Here is a 21,878-nt window from a genome sequence, read left to right as displayed (position 1 = left end):
CACAGCAACAAAATAAATGAAAGTATTTTTTTTTCCGTTTTTGTTTTGTTTTATATGATTTAACATCCAGCCCCAACCCTAAGTTCCACTGACTAATGCCTCTCACTAGATTGGGTAAGCCCAAATAGGACTGCCTCAAATAAGCAATTATGGGACATGCAATGAGCTGAACCACTTTCATCCAGTAGGTGGCGCAGCATGTTGTGTAATGGTGGGCAGACCTGCTTGTGCCTCTTCATTGCACAACATGTAGCTGTGAAAAAAAAAAATGCTGGGGAAAAAAAAATTGCAATTTTTTTATTTTATTTTTTTAAAGCTAATAAAAAATATTTGTTTTGCCCATATGAAAGGTGAAGCACTGCCTCACCTGCCTCTAGTGACTGCACATCACTGGATTAAGGGCATTTGAGCCTGAAACGTCATGTATTTTTTCCTCCTGGTACAATAAAAGTTGGAAAATGATTTACCTTTGGTGTGCTGCTGGAATTCTTTTGACTGTGGATTGTGTTGGAGCCTTCAAGCAGTGGCTCTTTCAGCTTGCACACGAATTACCACTGGTGCTGGAGTATACCTGACTTTGCAGAGTTTGGTTACAAACCATAGCCCCAAAAGGTTTGAACGGGCAACTCAGCTTTGGCCCATATCTACAATAAATAGGATGACTACAACATCCCCCTTCCCCCTCTTTTTCTCCACCGTTTTTCCCTCTATTCTTTTATGAATAACCGAATAAGAGATAGTGAGTACATCTAAAATAAAATAATTAACTATGAATGAGTCCCTATATATTCCATACACAGATTACAACACTTGTTTAGATCTAGGAACATCCATTGTGACTAATAAGTCTGACCATCAAACTCCCTAAAAAGAATCCTTAGTGGGTAGTACCTTAAAGTTTTGAAATAAACAATTTATGTACTATTAACATAACAAATATCTATAAACCATACATACATAATAAATACAATTATAACAAGAATGTATATCCATTCAATTTGGCCTAAATTAGAATAATCTTTCCTCACCCAAAAAAGTAAATAATCAGACGAATGCCAGTAGAAACCAATTTCTGATTATGTCCCACAAACAAAGACACTGCTCTAACTTGAAATTAAAGAAAAATGAAAGTGAGGAGAGAGAGAAAAGAGAGCTGGCGAAGAGAGAAAAGAGAAAGAGGAGAGAGAAAGAGAGAGTGGAGGGAGGGAATGGAGAGTAGCAGAAAGAAAAAGAACAAAGTGAGTGGAAGGAAAGAGAGAGAGTGAAGAAGAGATACAGAGAATATTCAGTGGCTAGAGAAGGGAGAAATAGAAAATAGGGTAAATAAAGATAGGAGTTAGAAGGAGAGTAGAAGAGACAAAGGTTATCAGTGGAAGAGAGTGGAGAGCAAAGATATGAAGGGTAGTGAGGACAGCAAGAGAAGACAATTTAGTTGAGAGGAGATAATGAAGAGAGCAAGGAGAAAAAAGAGAGGAGAGGAGACAGTGAAGATAAAGAAAAGGAGAAAGGAGGGATAGACAGTTGAGAGAGAGAAGAAGAAATGAGTGTTGAAAGGAGGGGGGAAAAGAAGAGGCAAGAGAAAAGAGGGAGGAAGAAAAATGAGAAGGGGAGAGATGGAAAATTAAGAAGAAAGTAAAGAGAATGGAAAAGATAGACAGAGAAAGCAGCAGAGAGACAAGATGATAGAGAAGACAGAAGAGGAGAGAGAAGAGGGACAAGGAAAGAAAAGGGGAGGTTGAGAGTAAAGAAAAGAGAGTGTTAAGAGAGTGAGAGAGCAAGTAATGAAAGAAGAGAAACAGTATAAGAAATGTGAATAGCAGCTTATCACATCTAGTTGGAAAGGGATAAAAAATAACCAGAAAAAGGGTAGCCCCCTATCCCCCCATATATTTTTAATAATTCATGTGTCCTCCTGCTTTCTGATTACACTAAGGTTGACAGCATTGCTTTAGTTCTGGTAGACGGTGGAGGGAAGGGAGGAACCCGCACTTGACAGCCAGAGAACCTGTGTTTGTGTCTGTGATGGTTAGCCTATCTGGCTAATACTAGCTGGTGGGAGCAGGGTCACTATACTACCAAAACAAAATTTCCCCAGGACAAAACAAAAAAATACTATTTTTTTCCTATGTCCCTGGCTGAGGCCCCATCATTAGTGAGGCCTTAGGAAGTCCCATATTTTGCCTAACACTAGAGCTGCCTATAAGTGCAAACAATGAACTATTGCTTTAGCAAAGGGGTGTGCAATGGCTTGACAGTGAAGGGGTTAACGACAAAAACAATTTATCATGTCTCATTTTTATTTTTTTTATTTTAAACATTTTAAATTCAGCCTGCCTCATGCCAATACTATGCTATTTAATACATAAATACATGATTAGCAACTTGTTCTGTTTTGCAGAGACAAATCCTCCAGTTCCTCCTTGCCCCTTGAATATCATTTTATTCTATGGGCTTACTTTTTAATAGAAAGTCCTAGTCAGTCTCATTCAAAGTGCTTCTTTCTAGACTTTAGAAAATGAAATGTCAGGAGTGCGTTTTATTAGCAGTATATATTTATGTACAAGTAAATGTTAAAGGACCACCTTAAAGGGATATGAAACCCAAAATGTTTCTTTCAAACAAATTTCATAATAGAGGTAAATTGGAAACTTTTTAAAAATGTTATACACTGTCTGAATCACAAAATAACATTTTTTGGTTTAATATCCCTTAAAGATTTGCATATGAAACATTGAGTTATGTGTATGAAAACTTTGCAATATACGTTTTTTATTTATTTTGATTCTTTTCATCTAATTTATCTCAGAAAATTTAGATTTTTTTTTTTTATTCTACTTATTCTCAAGCCTAATCCTGCTACATATCTGTCCCTAACTGGCTTTAGCAAATAACAACTTTAAAACAATACATTTTATAATAACATCCTGAGCGTGGCTAGCCTTTGTTATCTGCAAACTCAAGCAATGATTAGTTCCTACAAATTATGCAAATATTGGTTAGAGTTTACTGAAAAACAAGATGTTGGTTTATTTTAAACATGTTAAGACTAGGCTGACATGACAATAGAAATGTTTTGTAATTACAAGGTGTTTACTCTCCCTTTAACAGAGCAAATATTAATGAAGGGGGCAAAGATGTCTCTCTTCCTCTACTTGCAAATTTGGGAGGTATTCATGTTGGAAATGTGTTTACAAATATCAAGAAAGATACAGTCACCAATCAGTATATAAAATATAATTTTTATATTCTGCTGCAATGTATTACTTTTTAGTAAACTATTGGAAATTGCTAGTAGGCAGTCGAATTTAAATAGACAAGCACACAGAAATAAAACACTCAGTAGTGTGTGTTTACTGTATATCTAAATATAAAATCTCATAAAAACTACAAATAGCCATGGCCGTTTCTAGAGAACCAGGCTCCCAAGGCAAAATTCCAAAATGTGTTTACCCCCTAAATTCTAATCTGTACACTCACAAATATACATAACTACACATGATATGGGCATAGTGAGACACAGGACATGTACAGAAACACATAAAAACATAACGTGGATAAATACACATACTGTACACATGCAGATAAACACAGGCACATGACTAAAGACAAAGAGGCCTATTTAACAAAGGTCTGTCGGACCTGATCCGACAGTGCAGATCAGGTCCGAAAGACCACGCTGAATGCGGAGGGCAATGCGCTCTCCATATTCAGCATTGCACCAGCAGCTGGTGCAACGCCGTCCCCTGCAGATTTGCGGCCAATCGGCTGCCAGCAGGGGGGTGTCAATCAACCCGATCGTATTGGATTGGGTTGAATTGTGGTGACCCCTGTCCACCTGCTCAGAGCAGGAGGACAGGTTATGGAGCAGCGGTCTTTAGACCGCTGCTTCATAACTGGTGTTTCTGGCGAGCCTTCAAGCTCAGTACGGAGCTTGATAGATATGCCCCATAAACACATGGATGATGACTGTAGAAAAACAGGCAGAAATAAGATTTAGCAAATAAGTTTTACCAAAAAATAAAAAATAAATTCTTATATAGAGACACAGGGGTAGATTTATCATTCCCCGGGTGGACATGATTCGCTATAGCGAATCATGTCCATCCTGCATCGCTAAATGCCGACATACGCTGTTGGCATTTAACATTGCACAAGAGGTTCTGGTGAACTGCTTGTACAATGCCACCCCCTGCAGCTTTGCAGGCAATCGGCCTCTAGCAGGGGGCGTCAATCAACCCAATCATATTCGATCGGGCAGATTGATGTCTGCAGCCTCAGAGGCAGCGGACGAGTTAAGTAGCAGCTTCTTAATTCCTGTTTCTGGCGAGCCTGAAGGCTCGCACGGAAACAGTTACATTGGGGCAGTTACGGGAGTTAGTAAATCGGCCCCACAGATTAAAATCAGACTACTTGGCATCACCAGTGCTACACCGCCAATGTGTGGTAGATAAATGTTGGTAATTGTGTCCTGCAGGCCTTTTCGATAATAGTAAACAAAAATGGCTTTAAAATGGATCACCTGCATTAATGACTTTCTTTTATATTTTAAAATAGCAAATATGACAGTTTATCATCACTTCAAGGTTAGGCCTAAACTTTATTGTGAACAGTGACATGTTTTGTGTAATTTACATGGCATTTATGCTGGATCACATATCTATACAACTAATACCATATCCTTAAAGTAGTGCAGTGGCGTCACTAGGGTTGGTGTCACCCAGTGCGGTAAGTTATGGTGTCACCCCCCCAGAAAGCAGACACACACAAAAACACAGGCACACACACACAAACACTCAGACACACTTAAAAACACACTCAGATGCACACACAAACACTCAGAAACACACTCAGACACACACACAAAAACACACACACACACACAAAAACTCAGACACGCACACATACAAAATATGTAAACTGCACTGCATTAATTATAAAGCTTATGCCTAGAGCTGCTCCATTGCTCAGCAGAGCATCAAATGAAAGATAAACAGAGCACTCTAAAATAATTTACTGAAGAAAAGTTTTAGGCACGGAAACTATGAAAATTCTGCTCTCTGACTCTCTTCCAAGTCTGTCAGTGCATGGCCAATCACCTCTGCACTCTGCTCACCCCCAGACCCCCGCCCACCCTCCCCTCCTACCTCTTCAGTGTGCACTTAGTGTACCGTAACCATACCAGTCTGGTGGGCATCATACGTGGCTCCTTCACTTTAGAGACAGTGTCAAACAGTCATGCGGTAAGGTGCCAGGCATCCCTCTCACGATTTCCCAGTTCCCGTTTAGAGAGACAGCACAGCAGTGAGTGACTCCACTGCTCCACATGTCACTGAGCAGTGAGCACAGATAGGCAGGCAGGTTTAGGCTAGCAGCGCAACTTCGCAAGCAAAAGCAGCAGGGAAAATTATTTGTTGAAATTGCAGTGCTGGCTCAAGGGGCAGAAAAATTAACGGCTAGATTTAGAGTTGGGCGGTAGCCGTCAAAACCAGCTTTAGAGGCTCCTAACGCTGGTTTTTACCGCCCTCTGGTATTTGGAGTCAGTCAGGAAAGGGCTAACGCTCACTTTGCAGCTGCGACTTTTCCATACCGCAGATCCCCCTACGCCATTTGCGTAGCCTATCTTTTCAATGGGATCTTTCTAACGCCGGTATTTAGAGTCTTGGCTGAAGTGAGAGTTAGAAATCTAACGACAAAACTCCAGCCGCAGAAAAAAGTCAGGAGTTAAGAGCTTTATGGGCTAACGCCAGTTTATAAAGCTCTTAACTACTGTCCTCTATAGTACACTAACACCCATAAACAACCTATGTACCCCTAAACCGAGGTCCCCCCACACCGCTGCCACTCTAATTAAATTTTTTAACCCCTAATCTGCCGACCGCACACCGCTGCCACCTACGTTATCCCTATGAACCCCTGATCTGCTGCCCCTAACACCGCCGACCCCTATATTATATTTATTAACCCCTAATCTGCCGCCCCCAACGTCGCCGCCACCTACCTACAATTATTAACCCCTAATCTGCCGACCGGAGCTCACCGCTACTATAATAAATGTATTAACCCCTAATCAGCCTCACTCCCGCCTCAATAACCCTATAATAAATAGTATTAACCCCTAATCTGCCCTCCCTAACATCGCCGATACCTAACTTCAAACATTAACCCCTAATCTGCCGACCGGAGCTCACCGCTATTCTAATAAATTTTTTAACCCCTAAAGCTAAGTCTAACCCTAACACTAACACCCCCCTAAGTTAAATATAATTTTTATCTAACGAAATAAATTAACTCTTATTAAATAAATTAATCCTATTTAAAACTAAATACTTACCTGTAAAATAAACCCTAATATAGCTACAATATAAATTATAATCATATTGTAGCTATTTTGGGATTAATATTTATTTTACAGGCAACTTTGTATTTATTTTAACCAGGTACAATAGCTATTAAATAGTTAATAACTATTTCATAGTTATCTAGTTAAAATAATTAAAAAATTACCTGTAAAATAAATCCTAACCTAAGTTACAATTAAACCTAACACTACACTATCAATAAATTAATTAAATAAAATACCTACAATTATACCTAACACTACACTATCAATAAATTAATTAAATAAAATACCTACAAATAACTACAATTAAATAAACTAACTAAAGTACAAAAAAATAAAAAAATATTTACAAACATTAGAAAAATATTACAACAATTTTAAACTAATTACACCTACTCTAAGCCCCCTAATAAAATAACAAAGAACCCCAAAATAAAAAAATGCCCTACCCTATTCTAAATTAAAAAAGTTCAAAGCTCTTTTACCTTACCAGCCCTGAAAAGGGCCATTTGCGGGGCATGCCCCAAATAATTCAGCTCTTTTGCCTGTAAAAAAAAAACATACAATACCCCCCCCAACATTACAACCCACCACCCACATACCCCGAATCTAACCCAAACCCCCCTTAAATAAACCTAACACTAAGCCCCTGAAGATCTTCCTACCTTATCTTCACCATGCCAGGTTCACCGATCCGTCCTCGGAAGTCTTGATCCAAGCCTCCGAAGTGTTGATCCAAGCCCAAGCGGGGGGCTGAAGAGTGACATCCATCCTCCGGCTGAAGTCTTGATCCAAGCGGGCAGAAGAGGACATCCGGACCAGCAAACATCTTCTTCCAAGCCGCATCTTCTGTGTTCTTCAATCCGATGACGACCGGCTGATCTTCAAGACCTCCAGCACGGATCCATCTTCACCGACGACTTCCCGACGAATGACGGTTCCTTTAAGGGACGTCATCCAAGATGGTGTCCCTTGAATTCCGATTGGCTGATAGGATTCTATCAGCCAATCGGAATTAAGGTAGGAAAATTCTGATTGGCTGATGGAATCAGCCAATCAGATTCAAGTTCAATCCGATTGGCTTATCCAATCAGCCAATCAGATTGAGCTCGCATTCTATTGGCTGTTCCGATCAGGTTAGGTTTTAGTGTAAGGCAGATTAGGTTTTATTTTACAGAAAAGTTTGTATTTATTTTAACTAGGTAGTTAGTAAATAGTTAATAACTATTTACTAACTAGTCTACCTAGTTAAAATAAATACAAACTTACTTGTGAAATAAAACCTAAGCTAGCTACAATATAACTATTAGTTATATTGCAACAAGCTTAGGTTTTATTTCACAGGTATATATTTTGTTTTAAATAGGTATTATTTAGTTAATAATTGTAGCTTTAATTTAGCTGTATTTTAATTATGTTAAAGTTAGGGGGTGTTAGGGTTACGGTTAGGGTTATGTTATAGTTAGGTTTAGGGGTTAACAGTTTAATTTAGGTTGTTGCAATGTGGAGGGCTGGCGGTTTAGGGTTTAATAGGTTTATTTAGTGGTAGTGATGTGGGAGGCCAGAGGTTTAGGGGTTAATCGCTTTATTTAGTGGCGGCGATGTTGGTGAGCAGCGGAATAGGGGTTAAAAGATTTATTGTAGCGTGGGCGATGTTGTGGTGCGAGGGAATAGTGGTTAATAACTTTAGTATAGTGGCAGTGAAATCGGGAGCGGCAGATTAGGGGTTAATAACATTATGAAGGTGTCTTGATCTTGGAGGCAGCAGATTAGGGGTGTTTAGACTTATGGTTTATATAACATCAATGGGGCTGCGTTACAGAGCTTTTCATTCCGCGATCTTAGGTGTTAGGTTTTTTTCTGACTAGTTCTCCCCATTGATGTCTATGGGGAAAGCGTGCACGAGCATGTCAAAACAACGTTTGTATTTTGTGCGGTACGGTGCTCAGCGCAACCATATGGCGCGCACAAGCCGGCTGTTTCAAAACTTGTAATGGCTGCGCTATAGAGGGTGAAATAACACAACTTTTGTTGCATTCATCAAAAACCCTATAGCGCGAATAACTCATAATCTACCTGGAAGTTTGTTACTGAGTCAGACTCCTATATACAAGACACTGGGGATTTTCTTAATAAATTAGACAATATAGCTGTTCTTATAAATACAAGTATTTTATTCAGTCTAGATGTTTCTATCGTATATACTTCAATTCACTCTAGTGGATTAGGATCTGTCCAGAATTGTTTTTATACAATCTAACATGTATAACAATAGAAAGATTTTGTTTATCATACAGTTGCTTGATATAGTTTTGAGATGTGATAATTTTTTTTTCAGGATTGATACTATTTAAAATTAGGGTACAGCAATGGGGTCCAATGTCATGCCTACATACGCTGATCTCTTTCTGAGTATTTTTGAAAAAACTTTTGTTTAGCAAAGTGATTTTTTAAGCTATGGCACCACTTGGTGGCTCTATATTGACAATATTTTTAGCGTGTGGTTTGGCGGCATTGGATCCATTTATACCTTTGTTGACATGTTGAATGGGGCAATGAGGCATATTACTTTTTACAATACAGTAAAGAACATATCGACTTTTTGGACGTATATGGGGATATGGCTATAAAAAGAATGAAAGAAATTGGACAATACTTTATTTAGAGAGGGTATTGCCCCCGTGATGATTCAGAAAGATATCTCAACAGTTATGGCTGTTACTAGGCAACAATTAATAAACAATTATTTATTGTTAAGAAAATATGGACTGCTTCCATTGCCTTAATTGCTCTAACTGTAACAGTTACAGTATGATTAAAGGGTCATTCTTTACACAGCCTAGAACAGGACAGAAGTTTCACAATATTTTACCTGTAATACCACTTATGCTATATATTTACTTAAATGTCCATGTGCCCACATAAATCAAATATAAGAACTAAAAAATATGAAATATCCTGTGGCCGAACATTTCATACAAGCTAGCCATAATATTTCACAATTGAGATTCCAAATTATTGATCATATTCAGACTCCCAGAAGAGGGGGCAATAGAATAAAAATGTTGAAGCAACATAAATTATATTGGATTCGTAAATTGGAAGCATTTAGGTCCAGTAGGAATGAATAAGGATTTTGATTTGTCCATTTTTCTATGATGAACATGAGTTACAAAAAAGTTTTTTCATATTGTATATCTAAAATATAGTGTATGGTGTATTGAAGGTATAACTGAGGACCCTTTATAATACAGATTGCAGTCAAAAATATATATGTTTTTATGAAAGTACAAAAAAATACATGTATTCATTGCCTGTGATTAACATGCTTGCAACTATGTACTACTGTGTAAATTGAGACCTAAAGATGGAATTGACCACTAGACGGCATAATAACACAAAATAATTTATATGTGTCTACTTTTATATTCACAGGTGTTTTTTAATTAATGTGGGACGGACTTATGGTATTTAATGTGTGTGTTTAGTGTATTGTTTATACAACATGATTAAGGGTTAACACTTAAAACGTTGTTGCTTTTTTGTCTTATGGAGTTGTTCTAATACATTTTGAAATTGGAACTTATTGACGTGCTGCTATTATCATCTTTTGTGAATATACCCCTGATTATATTGGTGTGGGGTCCTAAATGGCATTTTCACCCCTTATATTCACAGGTGCTGGATAACAAAGTTTTTGCTTTTTTATTATTAAGGGTGATATATGGGCACACAGTGACCAGATTTTATGCAGGTGGGCACATGGGGGCCTGATTTTATGCTCAATTGATTGACAGATGACGAATCTGCAATCTGCTAATCATTGTTTCCAACCCCCCAGGACGTGACGTTTGTGCAAAGGGGCTGAATGCCCCAGGGGGGAAACAAACGATTAGTGAATTGCAGATTCATCATCTGTCACTCAATTGAGCAATATGGTGGACGGAGGAATGGCGCTTATCGTTGGAGCATTAAAAAGGTAAAAATCTGAGAATATCAATAAATAGTACAAATTTGATGAATGAAAGTCTGCCTAATTTTTTAAATTCTATCCTATGACATCAGCGAATACGCTCAACTTTACATTTACTTTAAGGGATGTATTTGTGCAGAAATAGGTTGACTCATAAATAGAAACAGATCTGTGAGTAATTATTACCTGTCTTGTGTTCAAAACAAGAAGCCTTCAAAATGATCATTTAAATTCACCCATGAGAGAATTACTTTTTTATTTAGTACAGAAACTAATACATTTTCCAGAAATATGAAGGAATATATGACAAGCAATTTGTAATGCTTTATTAAATATGACAGTCCAGCTTCTGATTACTAGAGCACTGCAGATGACACAGTGCCCGGTAAAACAAATTACCAATAGCAATAAACCGTTCTGCCCACTTCTAAGCATAAACTTTTAGTAGATGTCAGGGGCGGAGCTTGGCCACGCAGGCAGATGGCCGTGTTTGAGTAGAGTTCCATATCCCTAGAGCAGTAAAACACTATCAAATGGCATAAATTATACCCCAAATCTACCCTTAAGTTATTATAATAAACCGGGGAGCTAGCCCTGCACTGGGAGGTGCTATAAAGACTAATTGTAAGTGCTTAGTGAGGACCAAACAGCGGGAGCAGCCGCTCGTCACAAGGGCCTGAACTGCACCGCAGTTACAAACAGACCAGACACCAGCAGAGAGATCATCACCGCCAAGATCTAGCAAGCAGCGGTAAAAGTGGAGCGGCGAAGTCAGAAGGAGGAATGCCGAGTGACCAAAGTGAGAGCCGCACAGTGCGTACATAGGGTACCGGTGGGCTGGCTGGGTGGCTGAACAGACAGCAATTGATTGCGGCACCATAAATAAAGCCCTACCGGGCAGCATTGCAGGGGAAACGTACACAACTATACCTCCGCTCCAGGGAGCTAATCTCTTGTCCCCAGCACATATGGGAAAATAGAATACAACGCACGGCGTGAGGCGATAGTTCAGACTCCATATCCCCTATCCTACATCTACACAATACCAGTGACACAGCACTATAAACAGGCAGTGGGGAGCATATTATGAGAGACACAATTGTGTAAAAACCACAGCACTGTAAGGGGGATAAAGCTCTAGAGCAACAGCAAATCTCACCTTTTATTAAAAAAGACAGTCTAGACACAGTTTATAGACACAGTTTAAAATACACTATTGTATTGAGGCACTGTTGTAAACTGTTCCAGCGATTGCCCTGAACAATAAGGTAGAGCAGAATAAGCTCTGACCACTCAGAGATCTCAGGTAATGCCTGGTAAAAAGCCCAATAAAGCAGACAAGGGCACAACACCTAGACCACTAACTAAGTACCTCAGGCAAATAGATACCGCTGTGATCTCAACACCAGAGGACATGTCTAACCGCCAGCAGACAAATACACAAACACAGCAATCTGATCTGCAAGATCAGCCTCTTACAAAAGCGGACATGCAGATCCTCTCCTCAAAAGAGGACATACAAAATGTATTGCAGGAGGTGCGTGGCCTCTTTGCAGAGCTGAGGAAAGACATAAATTGTTTAGTATCAAGAGTGTCACAAGTAGAGACTACACAGGCTACCACTAACACCACCTTGCAACAGAACTGTATGGATGTGCAGCGCCAGCATGATTCTATACTAGCTATCACAGAAAAAATGGAGGACCTGGACAATAGTTGTCGCAGGAACAACATTAGAATCAGGGGTGTTTCGGAAACAATACATCCACCAGCCATAGAGGACTACCTTCAAAGCCTCTTCTGCACCATTAAGGGGTCACCCACATCATCAGAAATCATAATGGAACGCACACATAGGGCGCTGAGACTAACCCCCCCCCCCCTAAGGGGCCCCCTAGAGACATTATTGTCAAATTTTTAAACTATAAAGATAAAGAAGAGATACTTAAGTGTGCGAGAGCTAAACATCCCATAACCCCCGCTGGAGAAGAAATTCAGCTGTTCTCGGATCTATCACCGGTCATGCTCCAGAAACGTAGGGACCTTGGGCACATAACCACGACCTTAAGGGCAAACAAAATCCCATACCGTTGGGGATTCCCAGGGTCATTAATTGCCACGAATAATAACAAAACTGTGCCCGCTTAGGAACTTTCCATTGAGAATATCAACAGAGCAACAGCGCATCCCTGAACCCACGAAGTGCGTGGAAATATTGCCAACTGAACACACCTGAGCACCAAACTGAAACACTCCCTTTTCCTGGAACTTTGAGGTAGTGCATAGGGGGTATTATGATTCTACGCAATAAAGTCATGATCAGACGGAGTATCCTTTTTGACCTCACTGGCCAAAGTTGATAGGCTAGGAGGTAATACATTTTGACAACCTAAAAGTGAAGAACCCTCGCTCTATAAGATGCAGCCAAATGGGGAAGGGTGAACTTTATACCTGCTTTTATATAAAGGTTAATAGAGAGACATTGGCTACTTTGAATGTATGTGCATACTTTTTCAGATCTCCCGCACAGGTACACCCTCCCCCCACTAGACTCTCTCTCCCCAGTTAAGGGCCTTTAATGAAGCGCAACTCAAGAGATATATGAAATAAACCTCAAGTTGTACAGAGTCAGCTTGTCATGCATAAGGTAGATAAAAAACCAACTATATGTCTTAAGGGCTGGCAGTATTGGAATGAGGCTCAGCTGAGACAGATGAGATACTAATCTCCCATGAGATCCTAGTCACTCCCCAACACCAGTACCTCTCATTATACCCCCTCCCCCCCATATTAACAAATGCCATTTCTAAATGCCATTATCCCTGACTGCTAATTAGCTTTCAGGAAAATGTTTAAGTTCGTTAAAAACGTTTTACTAGCCCAAGGGTTACTACCCCAGTTGATATTTATTTAGGGTTATATTGCTCTTCCGACATATGTGAATACTTTACTTGCATACTGAAGTAGAGCACTTTGTAATTATCTGTTGTGTTTGTTCACAGAACAGTGTGTCGAGCATCTCCTATAACAGTATTGAACCAGCATTACTCTTGCATTTTTCTTCTTTCTTAATCTGTAACTTACAGATTCCCTTAACTCTTTACTCTAACTCTTTGTCCTCTCCACCTCTCCCTCCTTTTTATCCCCTTTTTTTTTGTTTTTTTTTGTTTTGTTGTTTGATAATCTCTCCCCTTAGGATGGAAAATAGGAGGAGTAGATTCCAGACGCATCTTCTCACACTCACGACTATAAATGCCAAGGGACTGAATGACCCAGGTAAGCGATCTATAGCATTCAGAGACCTTAAAAATGTACACAGTCACATAATCTTCATACAGGAAACTCACTTCCGAAAAGGAAGAGAGCCTAGATGGACTAATGTCACATATCCAGGGGCCTACTTCTCCTCAGGAGCTACAAAAAAAAACGGAGTGGGTATACTAATACATCACTCAGTCCCGCTCAAAATCACACACATAGAAAAGGACCCAGATGGGCGCTACATAGTGTTGGTGGGAACACTTCACAAACACCCTGTCACCCTCGCAACTGCATACGCGCCCAACATATCACAACAACTGTTTATGAAGCGCTTTTCTAAAGTGCTTCTTGATCACTTAAAGGGAATAGTATTAGTAGCAGGAGACCTTAACTTGCCACTCGACCCACCACTGGACACATCGACCGGTACATCTAGTGTGCCTAATAAGACAGTCAAAACAGTAAAATCAACTCTCTCTGACTTGCTGCTACATGACATATGGAGGGCTCTACGCCCGACTGATAGAGACTACACTTTTTTTTCACCCCCCCATAATAAATATTCACGTATAGACTATTTTTTTACAGACGCAGCGGGGATGGACTTGATTAGTGCATGTGATATAGGCTTGATTACATGGTCAGATCACGCCCCGGTCACCTGCACAATGGACTGGACAGATATCCCCCCTACTTCATATATTTGGAGACTAGAAGATACACTCCTGACCGCCCCTCCTATTAAAGATGACTTGCAAAAAACCCTCACAGAGTACTTTCTGCACAATAATACTTCACAAACGTCACTTTCCACCGTCTGGGAAGCACACAAATGTGTCTTGAGAGGCGAGTGTCTTAAGCACAAAGCCAGGCTAGTAAAGCAGCAAAGGGTGATACACGCGCGTTTATTAGACACAATCTCCGATATGGAGACCAAACATAAACTGAACCCCAATGACGATGACACAAAAAAGGCGCTTCAGAAAGCGAGACAAGAACTGAAGCAGCACCTACTACTAGCACTCCAGCGTAGGGCATTCAAAACTAAGCAGCAATACTACGAAGGAGGCAATAAGCCTGGCAAGTTGCTGGCTAGATCTATCCATAGGAAGCAGATCAAGGCGTACATTCACCACATTGACACAAAGGAAGGCGTTAAACTTACAAGTAGCAAAGTATAGCAGCAGCTTTCCATTCCTATTACAATAAACTATACAATATATTGCTAGGCGAGAGAACAAACACACTAACAAAAGAAAATACTACGAAAGTCCAGAACACTGACAAGTACCTGATAGCACTGGGACTGCCCAAGCTAACTGACCCAGAAGCAGAAAACCTAGACGCGCCCATATCACTGGAAGAATTGATACACGCAATTAGGGACTTACCCGGCGGGAAGAGCCCTGGCCCAGATGGGCTCACACCAAAATATTATAAAACATTCCTCAATACATTGGCCCCCCCACATGCTACAAATATTTAATGACCTGCGAGAAAACCCACACTTAGTCAGCACAATGCTCGAAGCGCATATCACCATTATACCTAAACCAGGAAAGAAACCTACATCACCAGAGAATTTATATCATTATTGAACACAGATATAAAGATACTAGCCAAAATATTAGCAACCCGCCTAAATAGATACCTCCCAAACCTCATCTCAACAGACCAGGTTGGATTTGTTCCTGGCAGAGAGTCACGGGACAACACCTCCAAGGTCTTACAATTAGTTAACTACGCCAAGGTCGAGGGGAGGCCGCTGGCCCTCTACTCGACTGATGCAGAAAAGGCCTTCGACCGGGTTGATTGGTTTTTTTCTACGCCGGGTCATGGAAATAATGAACTTCGGCAACTCATTCTTGAATATGACATTTGCCTTATATTCCTCTCCCAACATGTGTATTAGAGTCAACGGGGCCCTATCAGAAGCGTTTAAAATAACAAATAGCACTAGGCAGGGATGCCCCCTATCTCCACTGTTATTTGCGCTATCAATCGAAGCACTCGCGCAAAAAATCAGAAAGAACAACAACATTACAGGGATAAAGATAGGAGAGACGGAATATAAGCAAGCTTTATACGCGGACGACATTCTATATACCCTCACAAACATAGATACCTCTGTGCCCGAGCTACTCAAAGAGCTCAACACTTATGGAGTAATATCTAATTTTCACTTAAACCTTGCAAAATCCAGCTATTAAATATAAGTGCCCCCCTTGAACAAGTACAACACCTCCAAACAACCCACAAGATCTCAGTGGCACCTAGGCAATTACGCTACTTAGGTGTATATATATCCAATAACCCACGAGACTTATACCGTGATAATTACTTAAAGCTAAAAAGAGAAATAACACGAGATTTATCATCCTGGAAAAATAAGCCCCTTTCCTGGCTAGGCAAAATCGGGGTAGTTAAGATGAATATCCTGCCGCGGATATTATATGTCTTTCAGACTATACCAATATCCCTGCCGAAAGAATATATACCCCAACTACAGGCAATACTAGAACAATTTGTTTGGGCAACTACAAAACCCAGAGTTCCAAAGAGAACAATGTATCTCCCATGGGACAAAGGGGGTCTTGGATTCCCGGACCTGAGTGCTTATAGGCACGCCATTATGCTACAACGCATAGTGGAGTGGTCGCATAATACCTCACATAAAGCTTGGATTCGTTTAGATGGGCAAATTTTTACAACCAATAACATGGGAACCCTGGCGTGGCTCTCACCAGCACTCCGCCCCAAAAGCATAAGCAAATACCATATCACATCTGAAATCCTGCGTGAATGGGACAGAATAACAGCAACCAGCACACATATTTCGACTAAGCACTCAACATTAGCACCAATCATTGAAAACCCTGAACTCCCATACCACAGACTGAGCACACGCCTGAGCGTCCCTTACCCACTCAAAACGGGTTGTTAACATTTCATAACAGACACAGGGTAATTCAAAACACAACAGCAAATGGCAGACATATGTAGTGAGATCTTCTCGTCGTGGTTAAGGTACAATCAGCTGATGCATTATGTGTCACACCATGCACACAAACAGGACTTAGGAAGGGAACTCACCCCATTTGAGGGCCTATGCATAGCAGGCAACCCACAACGGAGGTTAATCTCTAAGATTTACAAATTGTTGCAGATACCCCCGGAGGTACAACTTCCCACATATACTAAAGCATGGGGCAGAGACTTACACACTGACATAACTCAAGAGGACTGGCTACAGTCGTTTTCCCTTGTAAAACGTTCTTCAATCTCAGCCCTGTACAAGAAATTCAATTAAAACTGATGTGCAGGTGGTATCTCACCCCAACGAGACTCCACAAATTCTACCCATCTGCCAGCCGTCTGTGTTGGAGGGGCTGCGGCGAGGAGGGCACCATTCTGCACATATGGTGGTCCTGCCCTAAGCTGTCAGGCTTTTGGCGTGACATAATTGGATTCATCTCAGAGAGATGATCAGTGATCATACCTTGCACACCAGAAACAATTCTCTTCCTACACATACCGAAAATAAAAGAGAGACACACCCAGGCCCTCCTCTTACTCATGCTCACCGGAGCAAAGAGGCTTATCCCCAAAAAATGGAAGTCAGCATACCCACACTGAACGACTAGCAGGCTACAGTAGATGACCTTTTAGCAATGGAGAGACTGCACTACCATAAGACTAATCAAATAGTCACACATGAGATGATGCTGGCCCAGTGGAAGGGTACTCCATAGTAAGCGGCGTTATAGTCTCATTGAAGTCAAATAGACAATCAGGTTTTTTGTTTTTTTTTCCCTCTTACCCTTACCACCCTCTTATTCTACCCCCTGAGCTTCTATTACTATCTACGGGTCGCTCTTTAGATGCTCGCGACCCGGCTCGACACATGTCTGTGATTTGATGTAACATCAGTATTGCTTAACTAAAATTTGTCAAAAATAATAAGCTTGAAACCATTGAAAATATGTTGAAACACATTGGACTATAATAATATTGACGCTTTTGAGCAGCTTGGATGTTTTATTCCTATATAGACAGTTTGATGTATTCACCTGCGACTAGCACATGTAATGCATAGGGCAACCAGCCTTTACCAATGTGTTATTGTCACTAATTGTTTGTCATCTTGTTATTATGTATACTTGTTTTCCTTATCTGACAATAAAGCTTATTTTGAAAAAAAAAACAAAAAAACTTTTAGTAGATGTCAAATTAGAATAATCCCAGAAATAACTGAATTTCTTTACTACCACTTTTGATAAGATTAGTTAAGATATTATCTATATCTACAACTATTCTTGTATAACTGTATATTAATAGAACAAACTCTGCTAACATTAAAATGAAATACATTTTCCATAGTTTTCTTATCTGAGAAAAGACTTCTGTATGGAACATATTTAATAAAAACCTCATGCCCATATATTTGTAAAGCACTCTTGAGGGCATTGCTTTTTTATTACATGAACCATTATGAAAGTACATTCTTATAGCACTGGAACATGTCTTTAGCAAAAGCAAAGCAATTACTAATCCTATAATATAAAAGGCCAAGTGTGTTTGTCCGAAGCTGTCATGCGCAGTAGAGACAGCACGAGGACAAACACACCTGTCCTTTGAGTCCTACTCCCTAGCTGATCTGCGGCAGAAGTGGGCTTGGCCGGGTGTGAGCGGGGGGCATGGCTGGCGGCTGATCTGCGGCAGAAGTGGGCTTGGCCGGGTGTGAGCGGGGGGCATGGCTGGCGTGAAGGGGGCCTGACTGGATGTGAATGACCTGATGGGGCGTGGCCGGTGTGAAGGGGGCATTGTCAGGCGTGGGCACGAGATAGAGAGGGGAGAGAGATAGAGAGGGGGGAGAGATAGAGAGGATGGGGGGAGAGAGAGAGAGAGAGAGAGAGAGAGGAGAGGGGGAGAAAGAGAGGTGAGGGGGGGGGAGAGAGAGAGGAGAGGGGGGGAGAGAAAGAGGAGGGGGGGAGAGAGAGAGGCGGGAGAGAGAAGAGAGGCAGGAGAGAGAGAGGAGAGGGGGGAGAGAGAGAGAGGAGAGGGGGGAGAGAGAGAGAAGAGAGGGGGGAGAGAGAGAGAGGAGAGGGGGGGAGAGAGAGGAGAGGGGGAGAGAGAGAGCTCAAAAGAGAGGGGGAGAGAGAGTGCAAAACTGATGGGGAGAGAGAGCTCAAAAGAGAGGGGGAGAGAGAGCGCAAAAAGAGATGGGGGAGAGAGAGCAAAAGAGAGGGAGAGAGAGCGCAAAAGAGAGGGGGAGAGAGAGAGAGCGCAAAAGAGAGGGGGGAGAGAGAGCGCAAAAGAGAGGGGGGAGAGAGAGCACAAAAGAGAGGGGGGAGAGAGAGCACAAAAGAGAGGGGGGAGAGAGAGCACAAAAGAGAGGGGAGAGAGAGCACAAAAGAGAGGGGAGAGAGAGCACAAAAGAGAAGGGAGAGAGAGAGCGCAAAAGAGAGGGGAAGAGAAAGAGTGCAAAAGAGAGGGGGGAGAGAGCACAAAAGAGGGGGAGAGAGAGAGAGAGAAACCTCATGCCCATATATTTGTAAAGCACTCTTGAGAGCATTGCTTTTTTATTACATGAACCTTTATGAAAGTACATTCTTATAACACTGGAACACGTCTTTAGTAAAGCAAAGCAATTACAATTGGAGAGAGAGGAGGGGGGGAGAGAGAGAGAGAGAGGAGAGGGAGAGGGGGGAGAGAGAGCTCAACAGAGAGGGGGAGAGAGAGCGTAAAAGAGATGGGGAGAGAGAGAGCGCAAAAGAGATGGGAGAGAGAGAGAGAGAGCGCAAAAGAGAGGGGGGAAGAGTGCACAAAGAGAGGGAGGGAGAGAGCGCAAAAGAGAGGAGGAGAGAGAGAGCGCAAAAGAGAGGAGGAGAAAGAGAGCGCAAAAGAGAGGAGGAGAAAGAGAGCGCAAAAGAGGGGGGAGAGAGAGGAGGGAGAGAGCGCAAAAGAGATGGGGGAGAGAGAGAGCGTAAAGGAGATGGGGGAGAGAGAGAGAGCACAAAAAAGAGGGGGAGAGAGAGCGCAAAAGAAAGGGGGAGATAGCGCAAAAGAGAGGGGGAGAGAGAGAGCGCAACAGAGATGGGGGAGAGAGAGCAAAAGAGAGGGGGAGGGAGAGAGCAAAAAATGGCCCGTGTGAACGGGCTTTAGGACTAGTATTGTATAAATAACACAGATTTTACGTACTCCTGATACTAGGTTTGAGTTTAACTCTCTTGGTTATAAAAAAACCCATAAGAAATATTCCTATACTTGTTTTAGTTAATTCAGCTATTAGAATTGTAATAGCCCCCACTAATATAGTGGAATATAAAAATGTAATAACATTGAATATTTTGATTGATTTTACATAACTAATAATTTTAAATGGTTGTACAATTTTAATTATACTCAAGTTATTTGATAATTTGCAAATTAGCACTAGATACTAGTTGCATATTTCAATGTTATTATTAAATGTATATACTTATTAACTAAAACTTTATATATAAAACACTCCCCTGCATACTTAAGAATTTCTGTTAAATAGATCTTCATAGATCTAGACACACACAATAAATAATAATAATTGCCATTTCTTTGACTGTATTCCTGTTTACAGAACAAGCAAAAGAGAATGCAACCCAGATATTGATATGCCAGAGTAGAAAGACCTAGGTAATTCAGTCTACACAAATTATACATTGGATAAAAGAAGAGAACATTCAGAATTAACAATCCTGCAATCAATACCATTCAGATTGCAGTAGTCAAATTGCTTTCTTTTTACATAGCTTACAATACCTCTATAGCACAGACATGTGGCTGCATTTTAATGATCTATTTTGCTACTTTACGCTACATTCACAACTTGGAAATAAAGGAGAGTTGCTGCAGCTTTTTATGAGAAGAACAGCACAATTCTTAGTCTTAGGATTGTTAACTGTTGCAGAACATCCACAGCCACATTATAACGTGCAAAACAAATTACTGGCAATTTACCACTGCATCGCTTCAGCTACTGTGAGCTGCAATTATTAATTCATGCATCTGGGTAAACATATTTTTCAGAACGCTACTATACATTAATTCTCATTTTTGCAAGACTGTAAAAGTAACTTTGATTAATTACTACAGTTTCTAACTATGAAATATGACAAGAATACCAGAAAACAAAAAACAAATGGTCAACAAAAGTCAGCAACAAAATCTCTTACCAGAGTGAATGGAGTGTTTAGTAGGGTGATCATAATATCTGCTACTGCCAGGTTAACAATGAAGAGGCTGGTAGCAGACTGGATCCTTTTGTTCTTTATGACAACATGGCATACCAGGATATTTCCGAAGAGAGATATAGCAAAGATGAAAGAGTAGGCTACAATCAGCAGAGATTTGACAGTGGAGCTCTGAGATTCGGCTTCATACTTGGTGTTGTTCTCAAAGTCTCCAATGTCTTCTATGTTGATGTCACCGTTGAAGAGAGAGGAGGACACATTGGTTCTCCGAAAGGGCTTAGAAGCATAGGGTAAGGAGAACCACATGTGTCTGGTCATTTTGTCAACATTGGAACTAATTAAAACTGAGCTGGAACAAAGTGTCAGCTGTATACTCTGACACAGTATATACAATTTTTTCACAGGAAAACAACCTCAGAGTCTTTGAAAAAAGGATTGAAACTCTCTGTGTGACTTTTGCACTGAAAGATCCATGCCTTATTGAGTACAATATAAAATACACAGGTCCACGGTTCATCAGGATCTATTGATCTGTTCCTTATTTCCCACACTAGCTGTTCATCTAGAGGAAATACATTGCTGATTATAGAACTGTGTGAAATCCCAAGGACATCAGTAAACTCCTAGTGACTGGAAACTGAACAGGGACGGGCGAACCAGGGAGCTGCCCAGGGAGCCAGTATAGCCTGACATAAAACTGTATAGAGATGAAAGCAGAGCTGTTGTAGATGAAGAGAACACAGTGCATAGAAACAATTTACACTGTTCCAGGAGAGTCTTGTCATATGTAGTGTTTGCAGTATGACGTAGACCAACTGCACATTGATATATTCCCTGTGCTTCTGCTGATAGAAGGGGACAAGTTTAAACACCACTCCCTCTAAGCAGCGTGGATTTTAAAGTAGCTCACACAGTTAACAAGTGGTGTGCCAGGGATCCATGAGAGCAACTGCTGTGAGCAGTTATTTATCTCTTACTGCTGCAATATTTGCTGCTGCTGCTGCTGTTAAACAAGGTACAATCACATCAGTTTATTTTTTTTAACAAAAAAAAATAAATTCTGTGACTTTCATGC

At 40.7% G+C, this 21,878-nt stretch overlaps 1 protein-coding gene across 1 annotated transcript in view; it reads right to left on the bottom strand.

Annotated features, from left to right (window-relative positions):
- Positions 1–21,603, bottom strand: part of LOC128645782 (G-protein coupled receptor 83-like) — a 193,717-nt gene extending 172,114 nt beyond the window's left edge. Inside the window, exon 1 of the mRNA XM_053699019.1 lies at positions 20,786–21,603. Within this exon, the coding sequence (XP_053554994.1) occupies positions 20,786–21,121 (336 nt within the window). The 5' untranslated portion in view covers positions 21,122–21,603. The remainder of the gene's footprint in view (positions 1–20,785) is intronic.
- Between the last annotated feature and the right edge of the window lie 275 nt (positions 21,604–21,878).

Source organism: Bombina bombina, chromosome 1 (genome assembly GCF_027579735.1).
Source record: "Bombina bombina isolate aBomBom1 chromosome 1, aBomBom1.pri, whole genome shotgun sequence".
NCBI lineage: Eukaryota > Metazoa > Chordata > Amphibia > Anura > Bombinatoridae > Bombina > Bombina bombina.
The sequence above is the reverse complement of the archived record's forward strand: the minus strand, read 5'-3'. Positions and strand labels throughout refer to the sequence as shown.